The 23,527-nt window shown below is 46.8% G+C and overlaps 1 protein-coding gene and 2 long non-coding RNA genes across 6 annotated transcripts; 2 read left to right on the top strand and 1 right to left on the bottom strand.

Moving 5' to 3' along the window:
- Window positions 1-315: 315 nt before the first annotated feature.
- Window positions 316-15,430, bottom strand: ULBP3 (UL16 binding protein 3). 4 transcript variants are annotated; one of them, XM_031667717.1, is made up of 8 exons: window positions 15,255-15,430; window positions 12,689-12,746; window positions 12,212-12,345; window positions 7,740-8,056; window positions 3,756-4,007; window positions 3,258-3,530; window positions 2,439-2,567; window positions 316-1,200 (listed from the first exon to the last, which is right to left on the bottom strand). In XM_031667717.1, exons 4-8 carry the CDS (start codon window positions 7,792-7,794, stop codon window positions 1,190-1,192), a joined length of 720 nt encoding a protein of 239 aa, XP_031523577.1. In that variant the 5' UTR covers window positions 7,795-8,056; window positions 12,212-12,345; window positions 12,689-12,746; window positions 15,255-15,430; the 3' UTR covers window positions 316-1,189. The 4 variants fall into 4 exon arrangements, with proteins under 4 accessions (XP_031523577.1, XP_031523576.1, XP_009204154.1 ...); XM_031667716.1 differs by lacking the exon at window positions 12,212-12,345; XM_009205890.3 differs by lacking the exons at window positions 12,212-12,345; window positions 12,689-12,746.
- LOC103883945 lies at window positions 8,021-22,348 on the top strand. The gene is made up of 2 exons (XR_646344.4): window positions 8,021-8,445; window positions 21,937-22,348. It is a non-coding gene; the product is annotated as an uncharacterized LOC103883945 (long non-coding RNA).
- On the top strand, window positions 13,966-18,168 carry LOC108585555. Its single transcript, XR_001902061.3, has 2 exons — window positions 13,966-14,434; window positions 17,584-18,168. It is a non-coding gene; the product is annotated as an uncharacterized LOC108585555 (long non-coding RNA).
- Window positions 22,349-23,527: the final 1,179 nt, after the last annotated feature.

Raw genomic sequence — 23,527 nt, 5'->3', positions numbered from 1 at the left:
GTGAGCATGGTCAGGGCTGAAGAATGGTGAGAAAAGCCACTGCCAAGCGTGGAGTGGGCTGGGGACAAACCAGAAAGCATCACATTCTGGAAGCAAGGATAGAGGCAGGAATACCTGCCAGCCCCCAGGGCATCAGGACAGTGGTGAAGACTGACAGCCAGGCTGCTTGTAAATTAAGAGTGATCTTTAAAGTCTCTGTCTCCAAAAGATATCTAGCAACATCCCTGGGTGTATTACTAAACATAACATGGCAGAAGAATGAAATCCCATTAATTCTCTACTGGGTTACAAACCAAAATTCCAAAGTCAATAAGGTTCTTTGAAAATAGATATCTTTATTTAAGTACAGTCTAATAAATTACTAAATAAAATAATCATGAATGTAATACATTTTCATATTAAATACTACATATTAAATACTAAAAATTTCTATGACAGACACTGTGGTTCAGGTCTGTAATCCCAGAGCAATTGAGAGGCAAAGATAAAAGGACTGCTTGAGGCCAGGAGTTGAAGACCAGCCTGGGCAACGTAGGAAGACCCAATCTCTACCTAAAAATAAAACAATTGCTAGGCATGATGGCATGCGCCTGTAGTCCCAGCTATTCTAGAGGCTGAGTCTAGAGGATCACTTGAGCCCAGGAGTTAGAGATTACGGTGAGTGATGACTATGCCACTTCACTCCAATATGGTTGACAGAATGAGAAAATGTAAAAAAAAAAACAAAAAAAACCCCATAACAATAAAAAGGATTAATACGATTCTTGGTCAGTGCATGGAAAGGATCCCTGAGGCCTGAAGTCCACCATGCTATTTTACTAGCAATACCGTTTAGAAGAATAAGGTCATGCTTCAGAGAAGTGTCTGCTTTTCCACAATCAAAGAAGTAGAAATAAAATGCTTTTTGCTGAGATTTCTTGTTCAGTTAAAACTTGTGCAGGAATTCCATCCATTAGCACCAAAAGAAAGTGGCAGAAGATGTTAAGAAAAATGGCTGCTAGGATCATCAGCAAACGTAATGAGTGGCATGAGATGTTGAGTCTACAATGTCCTCGTCATCTGCTGGGGGCCGGTGGGCTTGCTAAGGCTTGAACTCCTAGCTGTCCAGTAAGGCACAGTGGTAAGTAGACAGGTGCCTTCTCTGAAGGGACAGCGGGAACCAGACGAGGCTAACAAAGGCTTCCTGGTATCATCTTCCACCTTGGGAAAGATGAAGTGTTGGTTTAAGTGACTGAGAAAAACCTGTGTCTGTTCTCCTGGGTGATCCCTCCCATACACTCCCCATTTTGGAGCTTCTCCCCCAAATAAGGAACATGTTTTTCCCTCCAACCCTACTCCTGGCTGTGCAGCCCGTCCCAACCTCCACCCTCCTTCACCACACCACAGAGCCAGCCCAGGTCCTGTTACAGCCCTCAGGGACTCAGAACTGAGGCTGGTAATGAGGGGTCTGCACCCTCACTCAGGGCCTGATCCTCTCATAGAAGGGTCTAGAGGACCTGGGGGAGCTCTCTCCAAAGAGGTCTTGGATCCATGTTCCCTGGCCTTGGGTGGGCTTGCAGGCAAACCTCCTTCTTTCCCCTTCGCTCTCAGCCTCTCCTCACCCTGGGAGCTGTACCCATAGCTCTGAATGGGACTGCCCCTGCCCCGCCCCATTCATTCCCAGCCAAGCTCAGTGGCAACCATGGACCTCTAGCAGCAGCTCAGCTCCCCTGCCTGAGTCCACTCTGCTCCAGGCAGGGCCATCAGCTGGCTTAGGATCTGGAGTGTGCAGGAGGCAGAATGGCAGGGGCATCACCCCAGGGCCTGGCCAGGAATCCCATGGGTCCAAGGGGCTTGGCCATTTCCTAAACCTCACCCTGGACATGCTCTACTCTTCACCTTCCACCTTAACTGCTGGGACTTAAGCTGCTTTCTCTGGGAATGCAGCCTTAGGAACTGGAAGGAACTGGGTGGGCCAAGGCCCTCACAGCCCCCTCGTCCTGGAATTCCCCCAGGTCTCTCTCTTCTTTGCCTCTTCCAGGGACGCCCCTTCCCTTGACATCCTAGGTGAAACAGCCATGCTGCTCCTCTCCTATTGCGCGGACTGCCCATGCCTGAGTTCCTGCTGCCTGCAGGCCACACACCACTACCCTTCCCGAATAGAAACCTGCTCTGAAACAGGCCTGAATTGTCTAAACCCTCTTGAACTCAACAGGCCCTGAGCCTTGGTATGGGCCCCTCCCTTTCCCTCTGGCCCTGATGGTGAGAATCCATCAGAACCCAAAGTTGAGCTACCCAGGTCACTGCCAACAGGCGACACCAGGTCTCATTCATCTGTCTCATGTCAGGATGAGAAGGTCCCGGCCATGGGGAGGGGTGGGGCTCTGGGAATTCTCCTTTCCCTTCCTCCCACCTCCCCTATCTGTCTCTTGTTCCCCTCACAGTTTTGCCTACAGTACCTGTCACTCTAAAGGACTCTCCTAAGATGCCAGGGAGGGTGAAGCAGAGGATGATGAGGAGGCTCCAGGGACTGAGGCTGGTGGCCATGGCTTTGGTCTGGGCTGTGCCTGGGGCCACGGTGGGTGGTGCTGAAACGGAAACACAGGAGTGACAGCCCTTGTCCACGCCCCAAATCTGAGGAGATGCCTCCTCAGCTCCTGCTGCCCCAGGTCATCCTGGAAGGCAGAGGATTTGTCTCCCCTGCTATGGGGCAGCCGCTGTGACAGTTCCTGGGGTAGGAAGGGAGAGGGGGTGTCCCTGTCCTCAGGGAGTTCACATAGCTGCTGAGGGAAGCAAGGTGACAGCACAGCCCACCCTCCTGCTCTGGTGGAAGAGGAGGTGATGCCCCAGGGTCAGGGACAGGAGAGTCTCGGGGCTGGCATTTGAGGTGGTTTTGATGGATTTCTAGAAAGAGACCAAGGGAGAGGAAAGGAAAAGTAATCCTAGGTGGAGGGAAATCTAAGGAGAAAGGCCCAGAAGCACAATGACACCTACAGTTTCGAGGCTGGCGAGAAATCCACAGTGAGTGGAGCAAAAGCAAGTGCAGTGAGGAAGAGGAGTCAGGAGGGAGAGAGAAGAGGAGGATGGGAGAGCCCAGCCACCCCAAGGAGGAGCCCCCCCATGAGGGGTTCACGTTCTTACACTCACACACTCACACATGCATAGACTCACACCCACTCACACCCATACACCCACACCCACCATACTCAGACACTCACAGACAAGGGTGTAACTCGATGGCATCTCCAGGGTGCTCCCAGTGCTCCCCTGTCAGTTACCTGTGGGTTCCAGCCTCCTCTTCCTGTGCATCAGGAAGTCCCTAAGCCAGGTTTTGCAGTCTCCCATCGAGATCTTCTGGAAGAACATGGTTAGTTCGCTGTCCTCCCACTTCTCTTTCATCTGCCTGGCTCCAGCCTGAACCACTGTCCACTTTCTGTTGTTTGAGTCAAAGAGGAGGAACTTCTGTCCATTGAAGCTGAACTGCCAAGATCCACGGATGGGTCCGTCGACTTCACACTCACAAGACATCCTGGCCTGCAGTGTGAGGGGTCCTGCCCCAATCAGAAAGAGATCAGCTCTGGTCTTTACACATTCTCTTCCCTGTCCCACATCCTCCTACGCTGAGACCCTTCTCATCTGGTCCTGTTGTCTCCTCCAAGTCCTGCCCTTGCTGCTGGGCTTCATGGAGGTCCCATGTCTAATTTATTCTACCCACACAAAGTGCAGCCCCTGAGCCCACACTCTGCTCCCTTCTGTCCTTGGTCTCCTCCACTCACCGCTGGGTGTGAAATCCTCCAGCTTATTGTCAGCCAGTTTCATTCTGAGCCTCCGCCCCACCTCTTTCAGCATTTCCAATTGTTTTCCCCAGGCATCTGTGACATCCAGTTGCTCTTCTAGGTGACCCATAGATAAGACCTTGTCACTGCCACAGTCATAGGAGAGGAAATTCTTCTCATCAGCCTGGCCCTGGACCTCACACCACTGTTGTCCATGAGTGATGTTGAAGTTATACCAGAGAGAGTGAGCATCTATGGAAAAAAAGAAAAAACACCGGAGAGTGTTGGTGTGGGGGAATGACCCCAAACACTGGGACAGCAAGAGGGTTTCCTGAAGGGCTGGGGTAGCAGAGCATGGATTTCTCTTCCTCGACGGTGGTCTCTGCCTGTAGAGGAACCATGGGTCGCCAACATGTCCATCTCCCCACTCTGCCCAGACCTATACTCACATCTGTCAGCACAGCACCCTGCCAGGGAGGTGGCAGGCCTGCTACAGGAGGAAGGACTTAGACGGCAGGATCTTCAGGAGCAGCTCAGGTGGACTGCAGGAGGTGGGAGAGTGTGGGAAGGCACCCTGAGGATGTTGGAGCATGGTGCAGTGGGTACGATGTAGTCAACATTGGATAAGGGTGAGTTCATTTATTATGGGTAACAAGACATTGTAAGTTCCCTGGAATGTGGTCATCTGCTAGGAGGTTGCCCTTGGAACCTTGGAGAAAGGAATGACCCACACCGCATGAAACAGAAAACCCAGGTCTTACATGGCAGGTTGTAGAGGAAGCAACAAAAGACTAAGAGAAGTGCCCATGCCACAGTGACTGCAGTATGGAATCCAGAACAATGTCCACCCTCTGTGCTCAAGGGAAGCCTGGAAGACTCCTGTTTACCCAGCATATAAAGAAGGCCCCAGGAGAAGGCAGCAGACTGTCAAGAAGCTCAGGGATGCCTGTTGCTGAAGGCCAGGGTCAGGGGTAGGAGATGCTCTTCCTGAAATGGGCTCCCGGTAGTAATGGGGGTGGAAAATCCTGAAATAACAGATCTCAAGAGGAGGCCGTCAACTGTCAGCAGGAAGGAGGGTGCAATGATGGAAATAATTAGAGAAGTCACAATGCCAGCTGGGGACCTCAGTCTTACAAAGCTATGCCCCATAGAAAAAAAGGGTCCAAGATCCAAAAGAGATGGAGACTCCACCCGGATACTACTAGATTTAAATAATTACCACAAAGACAAAATGCAAGGATGGATGACCAGGAGGCTGAAAGTTGCCACCCCAGGAAATAACTGAGCTCCTTTGCCCAGCTTTGAGATCTGAGCCACATCTCAGATGCAGAGTCCCTTACTAGAAGGAGAGCCCAGAGCCCCTGGTGGGCCCCTTCAACCCCACAGCAACTGCAATGACTCCTTCAGACTTCCCCACAGAGCAAGAAGGACATTCACTCTGGTAACTGTACACCATGAAACAGCAAATACCCAGACACTCCTAGTGGACACAGTGTGCGATCTGAGCTCTTCCCTGAGATGTGAAGCATTAACTTGCTCCCCTCTTACTCATGAGGTGCATTTGGAGCAAAGTAACAGATGGACGCCTGTGTCAGGTCCAGCTTAGAGGGATGTGCTGGGTTCATAGACCCATTCGATGGTAATTTCACATTTCCTGGATTTCTACCGGGAATGGTTAGTGTTTGTAGTTAATGTAGTAACTATTATAGGTTGTGCTGGTCATATGACATCCCCTGTCACTACTGAATGCTGCTCTGGTAGCTGGGATGCAGCCATACACACTCTCATGAGGAGTGTTGCTGGACCTGCCACTATGGCTATTTGACCCTGGACTCCCTAAGATCCCAGAGGCATGTGTGGTTGGAAAAGGTGCTATGTGGATTTCATGGCTATTCCCAACCACGGAATCACAACAGGGTCCCCTGCTGCTCAGAAGCAAGGCTGTGCCACTCACAGCAATGAAATCCCCTCACTTAAAAGTGGCTCCAGGTGTGGTCCTGGGCCCTGGTGGAGATGGGCCTCCATCTATGGGAGGGCAGTGACCACACAGCCTCAGAGCTGCCCATCACACAGTGGGCTCTTCACCCTCTAGGTCATTAGGAAGGTAGGCCCAGCAGTGAGAAGATGCAGGTGGTTCTCCTGGGATGGGCCGGAGCAGGGCCACAGGGAACCAAGAAGCTGCACAAGCAGTTGGCCCCGATCCCCAGGATACCACATGGGTGCACCCCTCACCCTCAGCTCACACCTGAGGCTTCAGGGAGGGTCCCTGATCGCCCCAAGGGACCGATGATGCCACTCCGCAGCAAAGCAGGGGAGCATTGGCCCCGAACCATAGAACCTCCACTCATATCCATCACATCCACACCACCCAGAAGCCACAGGCAGGGTCGGACACACCTGTGACTCTTCAACTTACACCACTTGGAGATGACACCCCAGGGGATGGGGCAGCAATTGCCAGGACACAGCATGTGCCCTCATCTGGGTTCAGCAACCTAGGATGGTGTCCACATCTGGTCTCCCTTTTATTTGCAAGTTGCCATTGCCTGCTGTTCCTCTATAAAGGGACAGGACTTGACACACAGAGTACCCATGGCCAGCAAGGACCAAAGTGCCTTCAGCTTTTCCTTTCTAGAAAGCGTTTGCTGATACCTGTCTGCTTAGTGACTACTCTATATGACGCTGGCTCCCCAGTAGGAAGAACAGGCGGGTCTGGGATCCAAGGGCAGTAGTGGGTGCCTCTACCCACGGGCGCTCCCAGGGTCATCCTGGGGGACATGGTACTTCCCATCCCCCCTGCATTAGGTTTTGTGGAAAGCATGGGGTGTGTTTGCTGGGGTGTGTCCGCTGGGGTGTGTGCTCAGGCAAAGGGGGTGAAGGTGTTATTTGGTGGGGGAGGTGCTAAGGGCCCCTTCTTGGATGGGGAGGTGAGGGAGGCCTGTGGGGTGACAGGACTGGGCTGAGATAGGGAGTGAAAAGATGCGTCCTGAATAGTGGAAGTGAATGGTGAGGGGAGGAGTAGGAAGTGTCTGCTGAGCCGCTGGGGGCAGTTGAGTGTCTGCAGCAAAGCGCAGGGGGAAGTTCCAGGGCATAGAGCCCTGGGGATGCTGGAAGGTTTGTGTGGTAGAGAGCCGGTGAGAGCAGAGCAGACCTGTGGCTGATTGGGGTGTCAGTGATCGCATCTCTGTGGAACCTCCCTTCACCCCTGTCTTGACCGCAGCTCGGGATCCAGGGGCTCTGGTTTCTCCTTCCCAAGGGCGAGTGGGGCTGCGGGGCTCCACCAAGGGATCCCCTCCCCACCTAGCCCTCTGCAGCTTTTTGGCCCCTCCACCCTCCTGCGGTTCCTTTTTCGCCTTCTTTGACCCCCCTCCTGCCCTGCGGGGCAAGCAGCAGCCTTAGGAAGCGGACCTGGCGAAAAAGAGCAGCGAATGGGAACTGAGCGAGGGGGCAGTCCGGGGAGATCGCGCCGGTCCTTCTAGAAGCCTTCCCTCCTCTGAAACGCGCTGCAGTCCACAGCCCCCCAGGTTTGGCCCCTGCCCCGCTGAAGCTCCATCCCCAAACTCACCGGCCCGCCCCGTCCCGGACCAGTCGGATAGCAGGTACAGAGTCAGGAGGCACAGAAGGATCGCAGGGCTGGCGGCCACTGCCATCGTAGACCTGGAGCGCAGCTGACTGGAGGAGCGGACGATGTGGGGACCGGCGGATGAATCACTTCCACCCTCCCATGCCTGCTAGTGGTTGAATATGCTCCGGCCCGCCCCGCCCCTCTCCGTCCAGTCCCGCCCACGGAGACGGCTGCGGTCGCGCCCCGCGCCTGCCCAAGTTTGGAGGGATGCTCCGCCCTATCCCGCCCCGTCTCGCCCTTCCCCGCCCCACCCCGGGCTGGGACCCGGGGAGCCTAAGCCTGCTCTTGTTTGGGGATGCTCCGCCCCATGCCGCCCCGGGCTCGTAGCCTGACAGCGGCCACCTCTAGCCAACACTTACCCTCCACCCTGGGCGCCGCGCGGGCCAGGACCCGGTTCCTTCTTGACCGCCTCATTTAATTTTTTAACACAGCATTTATTATTACCCCAGTGTAAGCACTGATGCACAGGAAAGCGAAGAAACTTGCACAGGGATATTCAGTGGCGGCCGCGTCACCGCCTCTGTCAGCGACACCCGCCCTCCTTCAGCCTGAGCCCAGAGTCCCCGCCCCGCTCCGTCCAGGGCGCAGCCGCTTCCCAGTCCGGAGTGGATCTTCTTTGCCTCTCCACTAAAAGCTGAGGCGGTCTTTGAGTATATTCTACATGCCTTTATGACTTCTGGAAAAAAAGGAAAGAAAAGAAAGTCCTAGTGGCCGACCGTGATCAGTCATCATGTGATCAATTGTGTTTCCATGGAGAGCAGAAGCCGAGGGAGGGGTCTACGCATGCGTGGGGCTCACTTAGCTGCACACTCATCTGTGGCCAACTACACTCAAATCCATGGGCCTAGGGCGGGTTTCCTATTTCAGTTGTGAGGTCTCCCGCTCTCCCTGAAGTCAGCAAATGCCAGGCCCACCCTGAGGACAGCTGGAGCTCTGAGCCCAGGCCGTGGCCTCTTCATGGCCCTGGGGGTGCTGTGAGGGGGTGGAAGTGAAAGCAAGACCCACCATCAGGACTCAGGCGTGTTTTTCAGACCCACAGAGGATGATTTTTCTCTCCATCACCTGGTGAGCCTGACATGATTTAAGGATGGTTGGAGGCTGAGTGAACCAGTGAATGAATGAGAGAGTTGTGGGAGTGAATGGGGCTCAGAGGAACAGCACAGGTGCAGAGGGGAGCTGGAGCGGAGGTTGTAACCCCCAGGGGCCTGAAGGTGGCAGCATGGAGGTTGGTAATTTTTTTTTTTTTTTTGCCTTTTTTCCTTTTTTAGTTGTTGGGTTTTGTTTGTTGTTTTCTTGGTTGGTTGGTTGTTTGTGAGACAGAGTCGCACTCTGTAGCCCAGACTGGAGTGCAGTGGGACGATCTCAGCTCACTACAATCTCTGCCACCCGGGTTCAAGCGATTCTCCTCCCTCAGCCTCCCGAGTAGCTGGAATTAGAGGCGCCTACCACCACCTCCGGCTAACTTTTGCAATTTTAGTAGAGACAGGGTCTCACCATGTTGGCCATGCTGGTGTCGAACTCCAGGCCTCAGGTGATCTGCCTGCCTCGGCCTCCCAAAGTGTTGGGATTACAGGCGTGAGCCACTACGCCTGGCACCAACTTGGAAATTTCAGTCTCCACCTGGTGTCCACAAAGATTTTCCAAGGAAGAGTAACTTTGGTTTTCAACCAGTCTGGGAGTGCTTCATCAGGATAGAATCTTCTAGAAAACATAGTGTGATGACGGACAGCAAACTGCTTCAGCTGGTTTGATTGAGCCTAGAGTGCACCAGGGCCAGGAAAATCTTGTCTTTTTTCTTGCTTTTTTTTTTTTTTTTTTTGAGACGTTGTCTCATACTGTTGCCCGGGCTGGTGTGCAGTGGCGTGATCTAGGCTTGCTGCAACCTCCGCCTGCCAGGTTCAAGCGATTTTCCTGCCTCAGCCTCCTGAGTAGCTAGGATTACAGGCACCTCCCACCATGCCTGGCTAGTTTTTTTGTATTTTTAGTTGAGATGGGGTTTCACTATGTTGGCCAGGCTGGTCCCGTGATCCTCTCCATACCTGTGTTCCATTTAGTATACTGAGGTTTTCTTTGGTTGGTTTGAAAGCTATACATTCTAGTTTTCTTCTCAGGGTGGCTGTCCTTAACCTATGACTCATACCAATATGTATGACATTTATTGGTATTAATGGTTTCATTTTATTCCTAATTTTAGAGGTATCAGCATGTTTTCCTATTCTTTTTGCGTGCCACCTCCAGCCCCATTTTCCTGATATCTTTCCTAGCTGTAATTCTCGGTTATTCTTAGCTACACTTCTTTCTGTAATTCTAACTTCACATTTCCCTTGTTGTGAGATAACAGTAATCTGGAACAGATTCTTTGGTCACTTGTCCTCCTCGGTTCTCTTGTCACATCTCCTGTGTTTCTCTTGCTATTGAGGTACCTTCCTCTAAACTATTTCCAACTTGGTTTTTAGGAGGCAAATATACTTCAGGTTTTCTGTGTTTCGAATATTTCTAAAACACTGTGGTGGGCAGGACTCGGTAGCTGCCCCTTCAAGTTTCCTGTACCTTTTCTAGAACGATATGTTCTAGAAAACACTGATGATAGGACAACTAGCTGCTGTCTTAGCCTGTTTGTTTAAGCCTGGAGCACACCAGGGGCAGGAAAATCCAGTATTTTAAGCAAAGAAAGAATGTGTGTGAAAGTGGGAATGGAAATGGGAAAGGAAAGGGGGCCAGGAAGAAGGGGATGGAAAGAATAAGGGGTGAGGGGCCTAGAGAAACCAGCTGCTCCTAGTCTAGGCACCGCTAGTCTAGGTACTGTGAGTTTAGGCAACGCTAGTCTAGGCTCTGCACAGTCATAATTAAAGCTACTAATCAGTTGACCTTAAAATAGATTTTCCTGGGTTCTCTGAGTGGGCCCAGTGCCATCACATGAGCTCTAAAAAGCAGAAAATTTTCTCAGGCTGGAGCCAAGAAAGATGCGTCCAATGTCAGAGAGATTCTAAGCATGAGAAGGATTCCATGCACTGTTGCTGACTCTGAGATGTGGGGACCATGAGCAAGACTGGAGAGGGGCCTCTAGGAGTTAGGGAAGGGCTGCAGCTGACAGCCAGCAGGGAAGCTGGGACCTCAGTCCCACAGGTCCAAGGACTGGATTCTGCCAGCAACCTGAATGCACAAATGCTTCCCAGCACCTCCCAATCAGAGCCCAGCTGGTGGACACCTTGACCTTGACCTTGACCTTGAGGACTGGGAGCAGAGAAACCAATCAAGCCATCTCAGGCTTGTGACCTAGAGGACTGTGAAATAATAAAGATGTACTGATTTAAGCAGGTAAGTATGTGGGTGGCAATTTGTTATCACTGCAACAGAAAAGATACCTTCCTATTTAAATGAGAATTTGACTGGATAAAAAATTCTAGGCTCAAGTTCTTTTCCTTCATATTTGGGAAAGAATACTCTGTTGTTATCTTGCAACCAGGGTTGTTGTTGTGTAGCCTGAGGGCCAAGTGTTTCCTTCTTCCTTCCATTGTTTCTCTGGGGTAATATGAGGGAGGGAGCCAGAAGCCTGAGCTTATTTCCTGTCTTCACCCAGTGGATTTGTACTGTTCTAGGCCTTTGGTCAGTCTCAAGGAGGTGGAGAATGGTTTCTACTTTAACCTACCTTTTCACAGATGCATTTGTAGATTGTATAAGCTTATTGTTTTTCTCTTATTCGGCTAGTGCTAGTCTTCTCTCCTCCTATTTTATAAATATTAAACTTATTGAGATGTAATTTACAGACAATACTCCTTTGTGAACATAGGAGCTTAAAGTCTCTTATCTTTGGGAGCGTATTGAAATACATAGGTATTTGGCCATATTATAAGATGTGTTCCCAGGCTATAAACGTTAAACAGATGAATGATATTACTTCAGTCATGAATCATCTTACCAATCTGTCAATTCTATAGAAAATCACGTTTCTAGTAGTGCTTGCTTTAGGTTTGCAGAAGAGAAAAACAGCAATGTTTTCACTGAACATTGACTTTTAGACAAAATGAAGGCTAGAACTACATTAAATTCATTTTTACTTCCTATCATTTCTATATTTTATAGATTTCATAAAATCGGCCCACAGTCTTAATTTATGATAATTGTAATAGATATCTTAGTAAAACACCCAGTCTCTTTCAGTTATTGGAAACACTTATAAATTCTAGGCTTTAACAATAAATAGCACATTGTAGAACAGCAGTGTCGTTTAAAAACTGAACTTACTTGAATTAATCAGACATGACAAGATATTTTATGACCCTAACAGAAGCTTAATGAACAATGTTGAATAGATTTCAATACTTTTTTATAATGTATCTAAACTGTGTCAATTATGTTAACACTGCCTTTGAGAAGAAATCATCAATTTTGGATTTAACATACAGGATGGCACCCTAGAAAATGTTAAAACATCAGGAGAATTGTACCTTTAAGAGTGGAAATGAGCAATGAAAATACACACTACCAGAGTCACCTCCTGGGACGCCTAGATATTTACTTGTGATTTGAGCATTTTTCTGCCTAGAAACAGCAAAACTGACAGTTTAGCTCTAACTGGCAGGCACCACATGACATAGCAACAACAGAGCAAGAAAACCAGGAATATCTTTTGCTCAAAATAAAGTTATTTCAAATCTTGTTTTAAAAGCTTTTTTGCTAAGGTGCCTCCTCTACCCAAGAAACTAACAAAGAGCCACAGCAGCAACAATGATGCCCAGCAAGAGCAGCACTGCGCGTGTAAAATCCAGTAAAGCACTCTGTCCTGAGGATTCGTCACTGCAGCTGTCCTGAGAGTTAGAATGTTTTCTACCTGACTGCTCCGGGAATGTGCGAGCCAAAAAATGAACAAAAATGATCCCTGGCTTGTGGAGATCCACAGGCGTTGAACAGAATCCAACATAATATCTCTGCAGAACACAACCTCACGTCGGCAGCAGAGGCTTCCTGCAGTAAAAAAGCCATGCCACAAAAAAGCTCAGAAACCTGCAGAATATATCAAGAGTCAAATCACAGTAAGTGAGTGAGCCAATCCCACAGAGTACGTTCGGCCCTGAAGAACTACAGATATTAGAACTAAAAAGAAAATAGTAAAATATGTATCCTTAAATCATTAAAGACATAAAAGAATAAAACCCACTGCAACCATTGAGACATTGTCAAAAAGACTAGTTATATCTGAAATAGAAAGAACCAAGCAGCACTTACAGCAATGAAAAATATGTTAATTAAAATTTGAAACTCAACACACTGAGAAGCAGCATATTAAATATAAGATGAAGTCACTGACCTGGATGGATCTGAAGAAATCATTCAGAATTTGGTAGAGAGAGAGTTTCATGCTGAAACTGCAAGAGAGAAGTATAAAGATAGGGATGTACAAGGAAAAGGGCCAACCTGCCTCTAATTGGACTTCCAAAAGCAGAGAAGAAAATGAGGGAGAGGAAATTTTCAAAGAGCGAATGGCTAAGAACTTTTTCAGATTTTATGAAAGACATAGATTCTTAATTTTAGGAAACATAATCAATCTCAATTAGAATAAATAAAAATAAAGTAACTCCAATTAATGAAATTGGAGAATATCTTAAAGGTTGTCTTCAAGAAAAGTATGTTTAAAGAGAACAACTTAAAAGGGAAAAATTTAAAAGCAATTATTGATAAAATATAATCAATAGGAAAGACAATCAATTTGACAACAGCCTCCTAGCCAGTTTTTAAAATTCGCAGCCATTGTCTCTCAAAATATGCCTTCTGTGTTGTTTTACCTGTCCTTTTAGGATTCCAATTAAATGTGGGGTGAACCTTTCCACAGTGTCTGCCACAGCAGCTGTGGCTTCTGAATTTTACTGTCTCTTCTAAATTTTTCCGCTCTTCAGTCTTCCTGTACTGCATTCCAAATGATTTCTCTTTCTTGACCTACCTTCCAGCTTACACTTCCCTCTTCAGCTCTAATTTGCTATTAAAGCCATCTGTTGAGTTCTTCATTCCAGTTATTTAGTTTTATACTTATAGATTATTCCATAGTGCATATATCTTACATTTGAAGTAATGAATTTTTTTCTGTTGGTTTTTCATTTTTTTAAGTTATTAAATCATAGTAAGCATAGTTATTTTTAAATCCCTGCCTGATAATTCTAATTTTTTTTATTTATTTATTTTTTTTGAAACAGAGTCTTGCTCTGTCTTCTGGGCTGAAGTGCAGTGGTGTCATCTCGGCTGACTGCAACCTCCACTTCCTGGGTTCAATTGATTCTCGTGCTTTAGCCTCCTGAGTAGCTGGGACTATAGACATGCCCAATTAAGGAAGGAGACCACTCCTACTCCCCACACCTTGCCTAGTTCACAAGACAGGAGGAGAGAGAAAGCAAAAAGTTAGAAAGAAACCAAAGTAAGATAAATAGCCAGACAACCTCAGCACCACCACCCGGTCCTAGGAGTTAAAAAAATAATAATAATAGCATCAATCCCTGACCTAAACTACTTGTGTTATCTGTAAATTCCAGACACTGTATGAAAAAAGCATTGTAAAACTTTTTGTTCTGTTAGCTGAGGCATGTAGCCCCCAGTCACGTTTCCCACGCTTGCTCGATTTATCACGACCCTTTCACGTGGACCCCTTAAAGTTGTAAGCCTTTAAAAAGGCCAAGAACTTCTTTTTGGGGGAGCTGGGCTCTTAAGACGCGAGTCTGCCGACGCTCCCGGCGGAATAAAAAACGTCTTCCTTCTTAAACCGGTGTCTGAGGAGTTTTGTCTGTAGCTCTCCTGCTACATTGCTTGGTTCCCTGACTGGGAAGCGAGGTGATTCACCAACTGTCGAAGCAGCCCCTTAGGCAGCTTATGCCTGCCCTGTAGAGCATCCCTGTGGGGGACGCTGGCCAGCTTGAGTGATGCGGATCCTGAGAGCGTTCCCAGGTAGGCATTTGCCCTGGTGGAACGCCTCGTCAGAGCAGTACACAGCAGGCCCCCACGGAGGATCAAGGCAGTGACTGAACACCGGGAAGGAACTGGCACTTTAAGTCCGGACATCTGAAACTTGGTAAGACTGGTCTTTGGAACTTGCTCACTCCATTTGAGTGGAAGTGTGGCCTGATCACCCACGGCGTGCCTGTATGGGCACTTTGGTTTCTGTTTTTGACTTGACTTGCTTGACACTGTGGTTTTAGTTTGATTTTGATTTAGTGTGAATTAGACGAGTGAGTGATCTTTTACCCTTTCCTTCTTACAGTGTGAATGTTGTTTTGTCTCGAGAAAAAAATAGGTCAGACACAAAGTAAGCCCACTCCACTAGGAACTGTGTTAAAAAAAAAATTCAAAAAGAAAAAAGGAAAGTCATCAAATCATCAAAACTTACTCTATTAAAATGCATGTTATAGAACCTTAAGAAAGGTTTTGCAGGAGACTATAGAGTTAAGTTAACCTCCTAGAGGTTAAGAACTCTGTGTGAATTAGAACTGCCCTCTTTTGCTGTTGGATGTCCCATGGAAGGAACTATAGACAGAGAACAATTAGCCATGTATTTAAGGTGGTGACAGGGGTCGGAGGACAGCCAGTGTACCTAGATCAAATTCCTTTATATTGACTCATGGTTAAATATAATATAGACAAAACCAGCATAAATTTAGCCCTGTTTAACAGCTTATTGCAAAAAAGCCAAAAGTAAAAGTAAGAGCAGCTTCACCAGCAGACACAGAGTTAAAAAAGGAGTCCCAGAAACAGCAAGAGAAGCCAGGTTTGCAGGAGTCACCAGAGATAATAGAAATTCTTTCTCCATGTGTCCCAGCCCACTACCCCGCTTTACCGAGGCCAACAGCCCCCTCGGAAACGAGATTCAGAAGCTAACACACCCCAGGTCTCACCTCGAAGGGGAGGATTGGAGCCTCCAGAGGCCAAGGAAGGAAGTCAAGATAGTCAAATGGGCTGTCTCAGATCTGGTCTTGCTGGAGCTATGTAAATGCGTCTCAGGGAGACGGAGGCCCTGTCTATTATAATGACCAAGCCCACATCCGGGGGGTGGGGAGGGGAGGGAGGCAACAGACTTTCATCTGTCAGCCGTTTCAACCATTGATCTACTAAACTGAAAACACCCTGAACCAGGCACCTTGCTCCCGGCAGCTAGAGCCCTGTAGAGCATGACTGTGTAGAGGTGTTGGACTCAAGTTTACTCCAGCAGACCTGACCTCTGGGACCAGCCTTGGGCATCAGTAGACTAGGAGCTATACGTGGATGGGAACAGCTTCATCAACCCACAAGGAGACAGAAGTGCAGAAAATGAGGTAGTAACCCTGGACACTGTCGTTAAGCTGAGCTCAATGCTTTAATTCGGGCCTTAGAATTAAATACCTCAGTAAAGGTAAGACTGTAAACATTTACCTGACTCTCAGTATGCCTGTTTAACCCTCCAAGTGCATGGAACATTACATAAAGAAAAGAGCCTGTTAAACTCCAGGAAAAAGGGGAAAAAAGACCCAGAGAATGCAACTCAGCTTCAGCGTTTGCAGAGGTACTGAGAAGCACTTCTGCAGAGGCTAAGACTTGGTAGAAAAAAGCAAGTCATATAAAAGAGATTTCAGGAATGCTTCAAGGAGCTGACAAGAGCCTAAGTCAGTTTTATAAGAGACTATAAAGCATTCTGGTTTTACACGCTGTTTAACCCTGAGGCTGCTGAAAATCAGTATATAGTGAATACTTCACATTTGTAAAGCAAGCCCAGGGTAACATCAAGCAGAAGCTGCGGGCATGAATACCACTTAGTCTATAAAAGTGGCCACCAAGGTGTATGTTAACTGTGACCAAGGGACAAAACTGGAAAAGAGCAAAAGAAAAAAAAAAGACTAAGAGTAAATGTAAAAAAAAGAATCAGAAGAAAACAGGAGAGACAGACAGCAGTGCACGGGGGCAGGGCCCGCGCCGTTGCCCGGCCCCACCAGCTGGCCTAAGAGCAGGGAATCTCAGGAAAAAAAAAAGTAAAGACTTAAGAAAAAAAGGCAATCTATTAGCAACAGCTCTTATAAAAAAACATTAGCAATGTGAGAAGAGGTGGTCGTGCATATAAATGTGAAAAAAGTCAAGTTAGGCAAAGATTCAAGAGCCAGACAAGGCTAGAGAGAGATTAATGTGCAAAATGCAAAAAGAAAGGACACTAGAAGTTTAAATATTCAAAAGGCAATCAAGGAAATGGCCAAGGCCACAAGACAAAGAGGCCGTCGGCCAAGGGCTGCTGCACCTTGGAGGAACCAAATACTGATCTGTTCAGGCTGACAGGAGCTAACAAATGTAAAAACTAGGGCAGACTTGGCACCTTCCCATTAGGCTCCCAGGAGCCCATGGTCACATTAGAAGTTAAAAGCAGCAAGATTCTGCTGTATCTGGATTCCAATTTCTCACTGAAGGCTAAGCCACTAAATAGAGTTACAAACAGGGGTGGCGGGCGGAGAAGAGCCCCTCCTCTAAGAAACTTAAACAGGAAAAAGGGCCATACCTTGTGAAAACCTGCTTACAGATTTTATAGACCTGCCCCGTGCTGGAGGCTATCGGTACAGGCTAGTGCTTGTTTGCACCTTTTCAAGGTAAGTTAAAGTTTTCCCCACCAGGACAGAAAAAGTATAAGAAGTGACTAAAGTACTGTTAAAAGACATTATCCCCAGGTTTAGACTACCTCTAACTTTAAAGTCAGACAATAGGCCAGCATTTGTAGCTGAAATAGTGCAAGATTTAATAAGACTGTTAAAAATAAAATAAAAGTTACACACAGCCTATCGGCCACAAAGTTCAAGAAAAGGTAAAATGCATGAACTGGACACCCGAGCAGCTACTAAAAAAAAATATTGCCAGAAAATCATTTAAGATAAAATCAGGTTTTTGCCTGCGGTCCTCCTCCGAGGCAGGTGCACTCCCACCAAACAAACTAGGTATTTGCCCTATAAGATTTTGTTCAGTTGGCCACCCCCAAATCATAAGTCAAATTAAAGGTGACCTCCAGAAACTAAGGGAATTAACCTTAAAAAAACAAATGCAGGCTTTAAAAATAGCCATACGAAGTGTTCATGATTAAGTAAATGGAAATGCCTATAAGTCTGACACCACTTTAAATCTAGTGACTCTGTTTAAAGTAAAATCTAATTTTTCTAGGACCCATATAGGATGGGCCCTCTACTGTAACCTTGTCCACTCCCACCGCTGTTAAAGTTGCAGGTGTTGTGTCTTGGATCCCCTCAGTCAGCTAATACCGGCAGCTCAGGACAAGTGGACCAGCCAGCAGGACACAGATCATCCAACCCGGCTGATCCTGAGTCGAGACCAAGCTGCTGCTGAGGATGACAGCCCTGCTCTGGTCACTCTGGAGGCTGACCAGTCTACACACGGCTGAAGCTTGAGGAGACAACAAGCCCTGCTCTAGTCACACACCGGCAGCTGACTAGTCTACGCATGGCCGAAGCTTGAGGACTCATCAAGCAAGTAAATGGAGTTAAAAATCTTAAGATTAATAGTTTTCCTATAATACTGTTTTCCTATTGTTCTGTCACTGTATTCAACCTTTTTCCCAGGTAAGGACTTGTTTTGTCCTTGCTGGATATGAATATGCTGTACATTGTTTTGTTGTTGTTAACCTCCATGACCATGCTAGAAGAAACACCTGTATAAGGTGTCCCCACTGTACACATGCTACTTAGGAAACCCAGACCCGTCCAGCCCAGCGACAATTCCGAGTCTTTCAGTCATTCTTGAAACATATAAACCAGAAGTTACCAGAACCTCCTCCTTTAGCAAAAAGAGAAAAAACCTATTTGCTCAGTTGGCTGTAAACATTGCTAGCAGACTAAATGTTTCTTCGTGTTATATTTATAAAAAGGCTAACGTAAGACACTAATGGCCTTGAGAAGCAAAAGAGTTCATGCCTCCAGATAACTTCACTTTAACACTTTCCCCAAACAGATGCCCCAAGTTCAAGCGTCTGGCTCTTAAAAACTTGTTATTAAAAAATACTGTGTTACTCGCTAAGAAAAAGCTTTTAAGACCCAGTAAAAAAACTAACCTGCTTAGGACATGACAAAGTTGGTACATGTGCCTGTACAGGTTTAACACAGGTTTGATCCTTGGTCTTCATTTAGAAAATAGTTTACAGCTATAAGAAAATTTAAAACCCTCATTGTAAGTGTATTACTAGTACTAGAAACTTGCTTGCTGCTCCCCTGTATATTACATTTACTCCTTCAAATGAAAGAAGGGTTTGTAGCTACCATGGTTCGTCAGAAAACTTCAAGGCAAGTATATTACATAAAACACTATCACTGTGTCTCGCAAAAAGACTCAAAAAGTAAAAACAAAACTCCCACTAATTAGTGAAAATTCTCAAAGGGGGGGATAAGAAAGGAGACCACTACTACTCCCCACACCTTGCCTAGTTCACAAGACAGGAGGAGAGAGAAAGCAAAAAGTTAGAAAGAAACCAAAGTAAGATAAATAGCCAGACAACCTTGGCACCACCACCCTGCCCTAGGAGTAATAATAATAATAATAACAATAACATCAATCCCTGACCTAAACTACTTGTGTTATCTGTAAATTCCAGACACTGTATGAAAAAAGCATTGTAAAACTTTTTGTTCTGTTAGCTGAGGCATGTAGCCCCCAGTCACGTTTCCCACGCTTGGTCGGTTTATCACGACCCTTTCACGTGGACCCCTTAAAGTTGTAAGCCTTTAAAAAGGCCAAGAATTTCTTTTTCGGAGAGCTTGGCTCTTAAGATGGCAAGTCTGCCGACGCTCCTAGCCAAATAAAAAACGTCTTCCTTCTTTAATCCGGTGTCTGAGGAGTTTTGTCTGCGGCTTGTCCTGCTACACAACCACACCTGGCTAATTTTTGTATTTTTAGTAGAGACAGGGTTTCACCATGTTGGCCTGACTGATCTTGAACTCCTGGCCTCAGGTGATTCTCCCGCCTTGGTCTCCCAAAGTGCTGGGATTATAGGTGTGAGCCACTACACCTGACCAGATAATTCTAAAATTTGAAGTTGCAAGGTCTAACCCAGCAGTTACTAGCTACACGAGGCTATTGAGAAATTGAAATACAATAGTTTGAATTGAGATGTACTGTAGTATACGGTGCACACCAAATTTCAAAGGTTTAGTATAAAAATGTCAAATGTCAGCTGGGTGTGGTGGCTCACGCCTGTAATTGCAGCACTTTGGGAGGCCAAGACAGGCAGATCACGAGGTCAGGAGATCGAGACCATCCCGGCTAACATGGTGAAACCCCGTCTCTACTAAAACTACAAAAAATTAGCCAGGCGTGGTGGCTGGTGCCTGTAGTCCCAGCTACTCGGGAGGCTGAGGCAGGAGAATGGCGTGAACCTGGGAGGCAGAGCTCGCAGTAAGCCAAGATTGCGCCACTGCATTGCAGCCTGGGTGACACAGCGACACTCTGTCTCCAAAAAAAAAAAAAAAAAAAGAAGTCAAATGTCTCATTATTCATTTGTCTATTGATGACATGTTGAAATAATAGTTTTGGTTAAAAAAATTGAGTTAAAACATATTGAGTTAAAAATATTGTAAAAATGTATTTCACCTGTTTCTTTTTATTTTTTCAATGTGTTCACTAGAATATTTAAAATTCCCTGTGTGGCTCACACTTGTGGCTTCCATTATATTTCTATCAGAGTACTGATCTAGAGGTTCCATGTATTTTCTGTCTCTGTTGTACGTTTCAGCTGGTTCTCATTTCTGCTATCTTATCTTCCCATGTGGTTGGTTATCTTTGTCTACGTTCTGGATACGATGTTTTAAAAATTGCTGTTGACAGAATATAAAGTGTAGGATGGGCTGGCCATAGTGACGCACTCCTATAATCCCAGCACTTTGTGAGGCTGAGGTGGGGCAGATGGCTTGAGGCCAGATGTTTGAGACCAGTCTGGGCAACATGGTAAAACCCCGTCCCTAGTAAAAATACAAAAATTAGCTGAGTGTGGGGTCATGCACCTGTAGTTTCAGCTACTCAGGAGACTGAGGTGGGAGGATTACCTGGGCCTGGGAGGTGGAGGCTGCTGTATGCTGTGATCGCGCCACTGAACTCTAGCCTGGGTGACAGAATGAGACCCCATCTCAAAAAAAAAAAAAAAAAAAAGGTAGCATGATATTTCCTTCCTCCAGAAATGAATTTCATTTGCTTATATCAGGTACTTGATAGCTATACAATTGCTTGAATTTTGCTGTAGGAATTGAGATATTTTGGGACATTCAGAAGCCTTGAACCCAGACTGCCTTCTGTTTGAAGACTGGTTGACCATCAGTCCACCTTTACTCTGAGGGTCCAGTCCCACTCTTGGTAGGCTCTGGACTCCAATATCTGTTTGCACAGCCCCATGAAGCCATCCAAAGCGCACGTGAGCCACTAGAATCAAAAGGCCGCTGACTCTTTACCACATCACTACTGCCACAGTTAGGAAGCCACCAAGACAAGGAAGGAATTCATCCATAATCAGAAACCTACCACCCTCAGAAACCACAGCCACTGTTGCCCGCTGCAGATCCCACTGTGCCTGCGAGGATTTTCAGCTTCAAATGGACACCACGTGCCCTGCTCTCAGCACCTCAGAGCCAGCGACCAGAGCCCAGGACCTCAGCTAACACTGCCCAGAAAACTGAATATCTCCCCCGCTGGGCTTGGCAGCAGGAGCAGCAGATGCCTGGCCCCTGCTGCAATTCCCCCACATTTGAGTGACTGAATCTGCACCACATCCTGACTCTGGTTGTAAAGGAGTCTGGGAAATGTAGTTTTTAGCTTTCCTGTTTCTGTAGTATAGGAAGGCACAGCAGAAAGCAGATGGAATGGACTTATCCTTCTCCCATCTGCCCCCCAGGTACATACAATTATAATACCATTTGGTTTAAGTTTCAAAATATGCAAAATGATACTATATCTTGCTTACTGATATATACGTGTAAATTCATGTACATCCATACACCTGTATCCGTGTATCTACATATGTGCATATCCATATATAAGTATACAATTGCCACAAAGGCAGTAAGATCAGTCGTGGTTTCAAGCACCGGCTCTGCAGTCAGAAACCCTGTGTTTGTGTGACATGGGGCATGCACGTTTCCTCAGTCTCGCTCGCTAAGCTTATACTTCCCTGTGTGTAAAATAGGCATCATGATAGTACCTACCTCAAAATATTGCTGTGGGTCTCAAGCCAGTGCCTGTAATAGACTTAGCATAGTGCTTGGCTCGTGGTAATACTCAGAGAATTGTAGCTCTTTCCATCATAGGGGGTAGCAGAAGGCCTCGGTGGTCAACCCAACTCACTGTATCAGCCTGACAAGTCACTTAACTCCTCCGGGCCTTGATTTCTTGTCTTTCAGATGAGGGAGTTGCCTTAAATGATCTATGAGGTGAGTTCCTAAGCCAATGTCTCCAGGTCCTTAGGGGAGAGTGAAGTTATTTCCTTAGCATTTTACGGTGAGCATTGGAGAGTCTGGCTTTCCGAATTTTTACTGTTATTATTTCTTGCAAACTCTTGTGGTTCTAACTTATCTCTAGATACTACCTGAGAGAAACAGAAGATAAAACTACCACCAGGACCCACCAGCAACATGACACAGGGCCAGTGACTTCGGCTGCTAAAATCAAAATGTACACCAGAGGGCGCTGCAGTTAAAGAGCGAGACAGAGGTAAGCGGGTTGCCAGGGTCCAGTCTCCTAGGGGCTAGAAAAAGCTATAAGCACAGGCCTTGGGGAGGCGGTAGGACTACCTGAGGCGGAATTCCACGAAAACCAAGTGAAAAAATACTGTTTCATTCAGGCTTCAGTTACCTGGATGTGTGTTCCTCGGGAGAGTGGTTGTGTGTGGTTTTCGCACACTGATTTGGATTGTTGTTATAAAGCTGAAAGGGCCACATTCATAAAACAGAAATAAATAACAAAAATAAAAGCTTTTATCTTTTGCTGTGAATTTTTTTTTTTTTTTTTTTTTTTTTTTTCTGAGACAGAGTCTCCCTCTGTTGCCCAGGCTGGAGTGCAGTGGCGCGATCTCAGCTCACTGCCAGCTCCGCTTCCCGGGTTCACGCCATTCTCCTGCCTCAGCCTCCCGAGTAGCTGGAACGAGAGGCACCCGCCACCGCACTGGCAAACTTTTTTGTATTTTTAGTAGAGACGGGATTTCACCATGTTAGCCAGGATGGTCTCGATCTCCCGACCTGGTGATCCGCCCGCTTCGGCCTCCCAAAGTGCTGGGATTACAGGCGCGAGCCACTAAGCTCGGCCATGAATTCTTAAATAATGGAAAGTGCTTGCAGAATTCTCCTACTTAGTAAATGAGAAAATGTCCGTGTTGACAGCCCTTCAAGATGACACGTTTTCACAGTACTTAGGGGAGACAACCTGCAGAAATAAAATAACCTTGTGGCAGTTTACTCACAGTGACTTCAGTCCTCAAGGAAAATATGAGCTCAACAAACTGTACACTAAGACTATAATAAATATTGGAGATGGATAATAATTAAAATATAATTTCAATTAGTTGAAATTATATTATTCCATCAAACCATTTTTAACTCCAATAGAGATATACTTTTTGAAAAAAATGGAGACCGGGAGCAGTGGCTCACGCCTGTCTGTAATCCCAACACTTTGGGAGGCCGAGGTGGGCGGATCACCAGGTCAGGAGATCGAAACCATCCTAGTTAACACGGTGAAACCCCGTCTCTACTAAAAATACAAAAGATTACTGCGCGTAGTGGCGGGCACCTGTAGTCCCAGCTACTCCGGAGGCTGAGGCAGGAGGAAGGCCTAAACCCAGGAGGTGGAGCTTGCAGTGAGCCGAGATCGCGCCACTGCACTCCAGCCTGGGTGACAGAGCGAGACTCCGTCTCAAAAAAGAAAGAAAGAAAGAAAGAGAGAGAGAGAGAGAGAGAAAGAAAGAAAGAAAGAGAAAGAAAGAAAGGAAGGAAGGAAGGGAAGGAAGGAAGGAAGGAAGGAAGGAAGGAAGGAAGGAAGGAAAGGGAAATACAGGCAACTTCATAGAAAAAGGCCCTCATACATGTTAAATTTAAATAATTTTTTTTTTTTTTTTTTTTTAGACAGGGTCTATGTCACCCAGGCAATCTCAGCTCTCGGCAACCTCTGCCTCCTG

Source organism: Papio anubis, chromosome 6 (genome assembly GCF_008728515.1).
Source record: "Papio anubis isolate 15944 chromosome 6, Panubis1.0, whole genome shotgun sequence".
NCBI classification, from domain to species: Eukaryota; Metazoa; Chordata; class Mammalia; order Primates; family Cercopithecidae; genus Papio; species Papio anubis.
Note: the sequence above shows the minus strand (reverse complement) of the source record. Positions and strands in the feature narration are given on the sequence as shown.